This window comes from Pleurodeles waltl, chromosome 1_2 (genome assembly GCF_031143425.1).
Source record: "Pleurodeles waltl isolate 20211129_DDA chromosome 1_2, aPleWal1.hap1.20221129, whole genome shotgun sequence".
Classification (NCBI taxonomy): domain Eukaryota; kingdom Metazoa; phylum Chordata; class Amphibia; order Caudata; family Salamandridae; genus Pleurodeles; species Pleurodeles waltl.
The window spans coordinates 802353101-802364867 of NC_090437.1; the positions used below are offsets into that span (position 1 = coordinate 802353101).

The 11767-nt window shown below is 41.5% G+C and overlaps 1 protein-coding gene across 1 annotated transcript in view; it reads left to right on the forward strand.

The window, feature by feature from the left end:
* Positions 1-10451, forward strand: part of AADAT (aminoadipate aminotransferase) — a 378880-nt gene extending 368429 nt beyond the window's left edge. Inside the window, exon 14 of the mRNA XM_069244307.1 lies at positions 10243-10451. Coding sequence (XP_069100408.1) covers positions 10243-10287 — 45 coding nt within the window. The 3' untranslated portion in view covers positions 10288-10451. The remainder of the gene's footprint in view (positions 1-10242) is intronic.
* Positions 10452-11767: the final 1316 nt, after the last annotated feature.

The window sequence follows — 11767 nt, forward strand, 5'->3', positions numbered from 1 at the left end:
ACGTGCATCTTAGCCCATAATCAGTTTCTGGCAAACCTATCAAAAGTGTTAATAAATTGAATTACACAATAATATAAGCTGCTCTTGTTTTGGTGTGCTTCTTAATAAATAATCATATTCAGTTACACAGTCACAAATACTGTTTTAGGCTCTGAAAAATACACAAAAGTGTGCTATTCGTGCACAGTTAATGATGAGGTCAGGCCTTTTGACTAAGCTAGTGTCAATCCAGTTTACAGAACAACTTTGTCTTTTCTCTTATGTACAGAAAACAGGATTGGCCACTTAAGTCCCTCATAAGCTCTTTTTGAATCCTCAAGATGGATTTTATGTTTCTTTTTGCAGTTATTATGGTGCTTACGACTTACTGAATTAGCTTTTTCTTTAAGTCACAGAGAGCAGAGAAATGATTCCTTCTGCTACTAACACAATTAGACCCTGGCTTACAGCTATGTTTAGGCATTGTACAGTGAAAACCCCAAAATTGCTATTCCTATCAGGAACAGTCAGTGAGGAGCTTACTAAGCTACAAATCGTTTCAAGCAGCACATCACCACCACTCCCCAAGTCTTGCAAAACAACTTGTAGACCAACTCTAGGTATTTTCAAGAGGTGGCTTTCGACCATTTGACAGTATCATTATTGCTAATATCTTTGATGAACTCAGGATCATTTTTAAATTCAGCAGGTTCTTTTGCCCATGTCAAGACAATCAGCTGAGGAGGTGATCACTGTCAAATTTATGCAGGCCAAAATATTTACAGAGTTAATGGGAAAAAAACGCTGTTTACCAGGAGTGATCAAGGGCAGCAGTTTTGTATCATCATTCACAAGGAAGGTGTAGATCTATATATATCTTTGCAAACTTGTAAATAATAAAGTAACTTGTGACTGTTTGTCCGAGTCTTAACAGCCCCAGTCTTATGCAATACATGGTAGCAGCATACACTTTGGTCGTATGCCTGTTTTTGATAACCCTATACATTCATAAATTCAGCTCTGTACAAAGACTTCATACTTAGGAAATATTTGAAATCTCTCTCTCTCTCTCTCTCTCTCTCTATATATATATATATATATATATATATATATATATATATATATATATATATATATATATGTTCGGCATGTGTAGTTGCAGATACACATGCTGTGCATTGTACCTACCATCTAGTGTTGGGCTCGGAGTGTTACAAGTTGTTTTTCTTCGAAGAAGTCTTTTTGAGTTACAGGACCGAGTGACTCCTCCCTTTCGGCTCCATTGAGAATGGGCATCAACTCCATCTTAGTTTGTTTTCTTTCTGCCATCGGGTTCGGACGTATTCCTCTTCGCTCCGTGATTCGAATCGGGTAAGTATTAAAATCCTCGAAAAAAGCGTCGGTATTTTTTGCGTTCGGGAAAGATCTTCTATCGACACCGACGAGACAACCGTTTTGGAGGCCCTTCGGGGCTTCCGCGCCCAGCCGAGGCCTGGTCGGCCCGACCACACACGTCGTCGAAGCCTCATGGACCTGACCCCCTTCCGTTTCTGTCCGACATGCCACGCTAAGTATCCATATACAGACCAGCATCGGGTCTGTAATCTATGTCTGTCACCGGAGCACATAGAAGATACTTGCGAGGCCTGCAAGGCCTTTCGGTCGAAAAAGACCTTGAGAGATTGGCGGGCGAGGTGCATGCAGATGGCGTCGAAATCATCGCAACATCTCGACGTCGAAGAGGAGGAGATGGCTATCTCCATCCAGGGATCGGATTCGGATGACTCCGGAGACCGACCGCCTACAGCAGGCCAAAAAGTGAGTACGCCTGCCCCGACCCAACCCCAAAGTCAACCGAAAAAGCATAAGGCCTTGGGGACGCCACTGCCTGAAGGCCATGGCTCGACCCATAAAAAAAGCTGTGACCAAGCAACACCTTCTGCACCGAAAAAGGCCAAAATCGTGCCAAAGTCTTCCGACTCGAGCTGAGAACCCGGCGTCAAAAAAAGTCGTCATCGCCTTGTCGAATTGACTAATCCTCGAAAGAGCCTTTCGGAGCCGAGGCCAACCGCCACCATGGGCATTTCGGTGCTGAGAAAACCGGCTTCGGAGCAGAAAAAGACCTCTTACACAGAGGAACATGGGCTCTCCAAACAACTAAAGGAGAGGCACAGATTTGAAGAGGAGCTTGACATTGAAGAGTTTGACCAAACGCAGGCACGGATACAGATCTATAAGGATACTGGAAAGATCCAAACTGCACCTCCTCTCAAATTCAAGAGAAAGCTGGCTTTTCAACCACAAACAGAGACTGAGACTGATCAGCCAAGAGCTAAAGTGGCTAGAGAGAAATCACCAACTCGCCATTTTTCGCCAGAAATTTCTCCTCCACATTCGCCACAAAGGACAGGGTCACCAAATTGGCACGCCCACTGCACAGTCACCCACACATACTGTGCAAACGCAAGATGATGTAGACCCCTGGGACCTCTACGATCCCCCTGTCTCGGACAATAGCCCTGAGTGCTACCCCTCAAAACCATCTCCACCAGAGGATAGCACCTCGTACACCCAAGACTTGTCCAGGGCTGCTGCATTCCATAATGTCAGTATGCATTCTGAACCATTGGAGGATGACTTCCTGTTCAATACCCTAGCCTCCACGCATGCGTCATACCAGAGCCTGCCTATGCTACCGGGCATGCTTAAGCATGCACAGCAAGTGTTTCAAGAGCCGGTAAAGGGAAGAGCCATCACACTGTGGGTGGAAAAATAGTACAAACCACCCCCGTCGGACCCAATGTTCATTACGCAGCAGCTCCCACCGGACTCTGTAGTGGTTGGTGCTGCAAGGAAACAAGCAAACTCACAGTCATCGGGAGATGCACCACCTCCGGATAAAGAGAGTCGCAAATTTGACGCAGCAGGAAAGAGAGTGGCGTTGCAAGCCGCCAACCAATGGCGTATCACAAATTCACAGGCCCTCCTCACCCGTTACGACCGAGCTCACTGGGATGAAATGAGTGACATCATCTAGCATCTACCTAAAGAGTATCAAAACGGGCTCAAGAAGTGGTAGAGGAAGGGCAAGCAATTTCGAACAATCAAATTCGTTTGGCACTGGATTCGGCTGACACTGCCGCAAGAACTGTGAACACGGCAGTCACAATTAGGAGACATGCTTGGTTAAGATCCTCAGGATTCAAACCTGAGATACAGCAGGCAGTATTGAACATGCCATTTAACCAGCAACAACTGTTTGGGCCAGAAGTGGACACAGCCATCGAAAAGATGAAGAAAGACACTGACACGGCCAAGGCCATGGGCGCGCTCTACTCGTCCCAGTATAGAGGGACATTTAGGAAACCGCAATTTAGGGGACGCTTCAGACAGCAACCTTCAGAGGCATCCACCTCTCAAGCAAAACTCACCTACCAATCCCAATATCAGAGAGGGGGGTTTCGCGTATCCTTCAGGGGACAATTCCCAAGATCAAGGGGAAAGTTTCAGCCCACCAAGCAGGCCCCCAACAACAAACAGTGACTTCACTGTCACCCTTCCCCAACACACATCACCAGTAGGGGGAAGACTAACACTTTACCACAAACATTGGTCAGACATAACCACGGACACATGGGTCCTATCAATTATCCAAAATGGTTACTGCATTGAATTCACACATTTCCCTCCAGATGTTACCCCAAGAGCGCACAAACTGTGGTTACAAATAGAAGTACAAGCACTATTAACAAAACAAGCCAAAGAACTAGTACCTCACCAGCAAAAAGGAACAGGGGTTTATTCCCTATATTTCCTTATTCCCAAGAAAGACAAAACACTAAGACCAATTTTAGATCTCAGGACATTAAACCTCTTCATCAAATCAGAACACTTCCACATGGTCACACTACAAGATGTAGTCCACTTACTAAAACATGGAGAATACATGGCAACACTGGATCTAAAAGATGCGTATTTCCATATACCCATCCACCCATCTCACAGAAAATACCTCAGATTTGTCATACAGGGCAAACATTACCAATTTAAGGTACTGCCCTTCGAGATAACAGCACCCAGAGTATTTACAAAATGCCTCGCTGTAGTAGCAGCTCATATAAGGAGACATCACATGCACGTATTCCCATATCTCGACGATTGGCTAATAAAAGCCAAAACTCAACACCGGTGTCAAAATCACACTCAGTATGTAATAGATACCATACACAGACTAGGCTTCTCTATAAATTACCAAAAATCTCACTTACAACCATCCCAACTACAACAATACTTGGGAGCAACACTCAACACACAAAGAGCAATTGCCACTCCAAGCCCGCAGAGAGTTCAATCATTTCAAACTATGGTGTCAAACATACAACCATATCACCATTACACAGTCAGATTTGTCATCAAACTCCTAGGCATGATGGCATCATGCATCGCTATTGTCCCAAACGCGCGGCTACACATTCGGCCCTTACAGCAGTGACTAGCAAAACAATGGACGCAGGAACAGGGTCAACTTCAAGATCTAGTGTTGATAGACCGCCAAACACACTATTCGCTTCAATGGTGGAACCCTGTAAATTTGAACAAGGGCGGCCATTTCAAGACCCTGTGCTTCACGCCATTCTCACAACAGATGCTTCGATGATTCGGTGGGGAGCACACCTCAACAATCAGAGTATACAAGGACAGTGGGACAATCAACAAAGACAACTACACATAAATCACTTAGAACTGCTAGCGGTCTCCCTAGCACTAAAAGCCTTTCAACCCCTTCTAGTTCACAAACACATTCTTGTCAAGACAGACAATATGACAACAATGTAGTACTTAAAAAAACAGGGGGGGGACACACTCGTCACAACTATGGCACCTAGAACAAAAAATTGGCATTGGGCAATTCACAACAACATTCGCCTCATAGCGCAATATATACCAGGCATACAAAATCAGTTAGCCGACAATCTCAGTCGAGATCACCAGCAAACTCACGAGTGGGAAATACATCCCCAGATTCTACAACAATACTTTTACCACTGGGGAACAAAAGACATAGATCTGTTCGCAACAAAACAAAACCCAAAATGCCAAAACTTCACATCCAGGTACCCACACCCTCAGTCCAAGGGCAATGCTCTATGGATCAATTAGTCAGGGATATTTGCTTACGCTTTTCCCCCTCTCCCACTCATCCCTTTCCTAGTCAACAAACTGAGTCAAAACAAACTCAAACTAATACTCATAGCACCAACGTGGGCTCGCCAACCGTGGTACACCACACTGTTGGACCTCTCAGTAGTACCTCACATCAAACTCCCAAACAGACCAGATTTGTTAACACAACACAAACAACAGATCAGACACCCCAATCCAGCATCGCTCAACCTAGCAATCTGGCTCCTGAAGTCTTAGAATTTGGCTATCTAAACCTTTCAAATGAGTGTATGGAAGTCATTAAACAGCAAAGGAAACCGTTATGCTAATAAATGGAAAAGGTTTGTTTTCTACTGCCAAGCAAACCAAATCACACCGTTAGATGCCTCCATACAAAACATTGTGAGTTATTTACTACACCTACAAAAAGCAAATCTCGCTTTTTCTTCCATCAAAATTAATCTCACTGCAATCTCTGCTTACCTGCAGATTAAACATACAAAGTCACTTTTTAGAATACCAGTTATGAAAGCCTTTATGGAAGGACTAAAAAGAGTCATACCTCCAAGAACCCCACCAGTGCCCTCGTGGAATCTTAATATTGTACTTACACGACTCATGGGCCCACCTTTCAAATCCATGCATTCTTGCCAAATCCAATTCTTAACTTGGAAGGTAGCATTTCTAATAGCCATCACTTCACTACGAAGAGTTAGCGAAATACAGGCATTCACTATCGAAGAACCTTTTATACAAGTACACAAACATAAAGTGGTTCTCCGCACAAATCCAAAATTTCTGCCAAAAGTCATTTCACCGTTTCATTTAAACCAAACTGTGGAACTCCCTGTCTTCTTCACACAGCCAGACTCAGTAGCAGAAAGAGCACTGCATACATTAGACATAAAAAGAGCACTAATGTATTATATAGACAGAACAAAGCCATTTTGTAAAACTAAGCAATTGTTTGTTGCTTTCCAGAAACCCCATGCTGGTAACCCTATATCCGAACAGGGCATAGCCGGATGGATAGTCAAATGCATACAAACCTGTTACTTCAAAGCTAAAAGAGAGTTACTCATTACACCAAAGGCACACTCCACTAGAAAGAAAGGAGCAACAATGGCCTTTCTAGGTAACATACCAATGACAGAGATTTGTAAGGCAGCCACTTGGTCTACAACTCATACATTTACCAAACACTACTGTGTAGATGTGTTAGCAACACAACAAGCCACAGTAGGACAGGCTGTACTAAGAACATTATTTCAAACAACTTTAACTCCTACAGGCTGACCACCGCTTTGGGGAGGATTACTGCTTTGTAGTCTATGCACAGCATGTGTATCTGCAGCTACACATGCCATTGAACGGAAAATGTCACTTACCCAGTGTACATCTGTTTGTAGCATGTTCCGCTGCAGATTCACATGCATCCTCCCACATCCCCGGGAGCCTGTAGCCGTTTAAGTTGCAATTGTAAATTGTATATATGTAAATAAACATTCCTTTAGCACAAACTATGCACATACATATCTATTCTATTGCATGGCATCTTTAGTATTCTCATTCTACCACTCCTACCTCACCCTATGCGGGAAAACAATCTAAGATGGAGTCGATGCCCATGCGCAATGGAGCCGAAAGGGAGGAGTCACTCGGTCCCGTGACTTGAAAAGACTTCTTCGAAGAAAAACATCTTGTAACACTCCGAGCCCAACACTAGATGGCAGGAACAGTGCACAGCATGTGAATCTGCAGCGGAACATGCCACGAACAGATGTACACTGGTTAAGTGACATTTTCCATATATATATATATATTTGTATTTTCTTTTTTTACATGGACATTTTTTGCATGCAAGTTTCTCCATCTTACATGTTTGACAGCACTTACAGCAGATTTGTGTAGATGTAAATTTAGAATTGCAAATAAGGGTGGGAAAGGAGTTTCAAATACTCTGGGTGCTCATCTCCTTTGCATAGACCACTTCTTTTGGAACAACCATTAGGTGTTACTCATGAACTATCCTTGGCAGAGCTCCCTGTATTCACAATCAGAAATATCTTAATTCTTCTTTTGTCAATAAGAATCGGATTTTGGGTTTTTGTAGGTACAAAGGTCTGTGTTAACCTATTCGAGAGTTGACCCTTAAATTACCAAGATAGTCTTACCCTTAATCCCTAGGAGGAATAGTTGCTTTATGAATGTAGAGATAAAGCATATGGGGATGACACAAAGTAAACATTTTTGTACGAGTAATAGTTGTTGCTGTAATTTTGGTGCAACTCATTCATGACAAATCTAATGCTTATGAAAGAAGAGAGTTGGTGCTGCATTGCAAATTAGTAAGCAAGTGAGGTTTAGATGTTGCAGTTTTGTATGTGGTTCCCTTATGACATGGGTGCATTTTCTTAAAGAAGTACCTTTAGAATCTTCATGCTGAGGTCAGACGTTTGCTGTTAATTGCTTGTGTATGTTTCATAGTGTAGTGCCTTCCCCAGCCTAGTACCAGCCAATGACTAGGTCACACATGGAGCTGTAAATCACACGTCTTTATTCCTATGCATATACCTGTGAACTTCCCACATTCTAAAGCAAACATTAATACATTCTATTCAAGCATCCATTGATCACTCTAAGCCTCATGGCTTCTTCATAAATAAATTCATTGAATTTACAGTGTTTGAGTGTGTCAAGCCTTTCCACAAATTAATCAGTTGTTTCACCAACTCTTTGACATTCTTGACTGAAAACATATCATTTGTAATCAACGTTTGGTGCTGGATTGAATTTGAGATTCAATGCAATCTTAATCTGATGGCATGTGACTTTTCTGTCAGTTCTTGGCATTTTCTTGAAGATTTCTTTCACACCATCTCCAGCAAGAGTTTTGAGATATTTGATAACCTTCCTGTAATCAGTCTCTTCAAGTCCATCAATGAAGTCTTCAAATGTCCCTATCCGGGCAGTCCATCTATTAACGGTGCTAGTGGTTTGAGGAAGGCTGCAGCATTGTAAACCAGTGTAGAACTTTTTTGGAGAGTAGCACTTTCCCTGGCCTCTCAGACTGGAAATTAGGCTCTGTTCCATCTGTGCCCCTGCCTTGGTCCTGTGATGGACCAACCTTGGGGTCTTCATAGATGGGCTCCATCGGCAGATTGGCTTTTTGCTGAGTTTCTGGCTACTGTAAATATAGACTGTTCTTTTAGCACAACCCAAGTGCTTCTTCTTGGGCCTAATGTCAACCGTGATGCAGCGACTTTCTTTACCGAGCTTGGTAAATCCTTTAGTATATTTTTTTATACATGAGTTTGTATTTTTTTACACTCCGGTTGATCCACCTTTAGTGCTTTATGATATTTGATAACTGTCTTTAAGTGCACTTTGTAAACCTAGTTGAATCTGCCTTTAGTATTAACGCTCCATATATTGTATACCTTTATTTTGCATGACAGCGCAGTACCTTTTTGCAATATCTTGGTTGTAGTTTCTTGACCAGCCATATGTAGACTTTCCCATGAAGCTCTCTTTCTTTACACACACTTCACATAGGCTGGTGTTGTGCTTTGACTCCACATATGCCAAATGTTGACTCAGCACTTCTACAAAGGCATACATGGCACACTTGAGCAGCTTGCTTGGACCAAGGCAAACTCTCCAGTAGAGCACTTTCTTCTTTGGGTTACTAATCCCCCATCTCTTCGCCAGTCGTAACGTCTTCACTAGCCAATGACTAGGCAAAACACAGAGCTTTAAATCACACATCTTTGTTCCTCTGCCTGTGAACTCTCCACATTCTAAAGCAAGCGTTCACACATTCTTACAGAGTCCACATGGAGCCATAAAAGTTCCATCTAAATCATGCAAGACACTACACATAGCATACCTATATAATAGAAGTACCTTATTCATGTATCCACCCACATGTTTGACTGCATTGATCCAATCATGTGAAATCAATCCATGTGGATATGTATGTGGGCTCTGTACCTGGATGTCTGTATGGTTTGAGTATATGAATCTTTTTTCTGTTGGGTCACGTGTATTTCTGTTTGTATTCATGTGAATGTATGTATTTTATGCATACCTACAATATACTGCTTTATCTGCAAGTGTGAATGCTTGTGCGTGTGCCTTTTTATATTATGTGGTTCTCTGTGTGTGCACTACACAAAAAGACACCTATTTTCTTTGTCACAGATAAAGCTGCATTGACATGCATCACTGATCTACTTGATGCAAAAACGGATATAATGTAATCAACAGCTAAAGTATGATTTGAAACATCCTTTTAAAGTAATGCTTACTTTTTTGATCATTGGTGTTGTATTTTTAATACTTTTGCTGTCTATAACATTTTCATGTGACGTTTATATTTACCTCAGTATTTTTGAAAGAAGAGGATTTGTGTTTATACCTATGTTGCAAAATACAGTTTTCAGAATAGGGCTGTTTACTGGTTCATTTGTATTGCCCTGCCACTTGACAAATGACTTTGCCAGCATTATAGATGGTTTCCTTTGTCGCCTTGGTATTTTTTCGTAGATGCAGTTCCTCCATATTGTTGTGATGGGTTGTGTGAAACTGACTTCTGTACTCACTCTAGCCAGGTATTAACCTAAAATGTTTAATTAGGTGCACAAAAAGTGTTAATTCCAAATTCAAGTGACAGATCTCATATCATAGAAACCGGATCTTCAGACATTTAGGCCTGCATATGGAATTTTCTACTGTATAAAGTCTGAAGTCGTAGAACATTTTCCATAAATTGGGAATGTTGTGAGCATCTTTAATTTTCTGATTAAGAGTTCTCATTGCTTTTGCACCTTATACATTTACCTGTAGCACAAAAAGCTTAAAAATGTCGCACCTGCTGATTGTCCACCCTGGAGATAAATCCATTGGATTAAATATTGTAGAAATATAGATTTGCAATTGTTTTCTCTCACTTAGAAAATGCCTTGTTTACATTTGCACATGCAATCTCGGGTATTTTTTATAAATCTCCAAATATTCTAAAAACTATTTATGTTAAAGGTGCAAGTCTAGTTGCCACATGAAACCCACTTGACCACTCGTTTTATTTTTGTATTTCAGGGTATTCAGAGGCTGGCTATGGTTATTAAAGAAGAAGCAATCTGAAGAGAGAATAATGACTGAGTGCGGCGACTAAACCCTCAGCACACAGAAGGCTAATGACATGACCTTGAGAAATTGTGGATTCTGTGTTTTTAAGAAAGGCACTTGATGTAGATGGCGTGCCAGAACCAGTCATCTAATAAAGCAGATACTTAAGCTGTGGTAAACTGTGGGAACAAACACTAAACTTAACATGTCTCCTTTGGAAGACTTCAAACAATTACCTATTTCATTACATATCTTTTATCTCAAGACTCTCAAAGCACAACTGATGACACAAAATCAATGCAGGCATAGATCTTACTTGAGCGGTTTGAGGCAGGGGTGACCACATGTCACATCTACCTACTCGTCTTGTGAATATAATGTTAACTGTTTTGACATATATAATGAAGTCATGGCAAAGCCAATAGATTTTTCCTCTGACACCAGGACAAAGAAGTATTGGCTTTGCCAGTGTGTGTGTGTTTTTTTTTTTCTTTTTTAAGTCCATACTGTACAGTAGCACACCTACGTGGTGACCATTGTATTATGTCCGTGGCCATCTTATAATGGTTTATTCATAGGCATGTATGTATTACAAGATGGCCACCACGCACGCACACCATAGGCAGTCATCTTCGAATGGTTTAAAATAACATTAAAAGATGCCTGCCTACAGCTATGGCAGTGGCAGGTTGTAGAAACACCTTTGTGGTGGGCCAATCGAAAACAGGCATAAGTGGAAATATGTAAAAAGTTCATTGGAGTAGGAAAGGTTGGTGGAGCAGTAACATGAAGGAGAATGAGAATACTGCATGGACAGCAGTGCAAGACCTTGATCTCAGCAGTGGAAGAATACAACTTCTCAGCCAGTTAAAACATGGTGAGACAAGAATAGGGAGGTAAGCCATCCAGTGGGATAAAAGTAGCAGAAATAAGTAGAAAACAAATTGACCCAACAGCAATGGCTGACGCTGACCCAAATCCCACTTCATATATTGATTTGTGGATGATAGGTTTTCAACAGCAGATATCTGAAAGTAGGCATGTCCTACAAATGACTAACAAAGTACAGTTTTTATGGATCCACAAGACTTTCCTTGATCAGTATTTCACAGCATCACAAGCTAAGGGTTAGAATCAGGATTCAGGGTACACCATAAAAGCGTGAACCAGCCTGTAAGAATCTGTGCCTTTAATGGCATCTTTAGATGAAACAGCAACATTGAATACATGTGGCTGAACAGATGTCTTGATCTTGCACTACTAGACTATATTTGGTCATGAATCGTCCAGTTCATAAAAGTGCTTATGCACCTAAGTAAAACTTCATTTTTTTTTACAAGTAAAAATCTACTTAATTGATTTATGAAATGGGAGTTTTCCTCATGAGCAGAGTTACTTGGAGGGGCAAGTTGTAGTATTTCAGGGCAGGGACATGTACCTAGGTGTCAAAGTTGTGTCTTTTTTTTTTCTTTTTTTTTTTTTTTACAAACCTTTG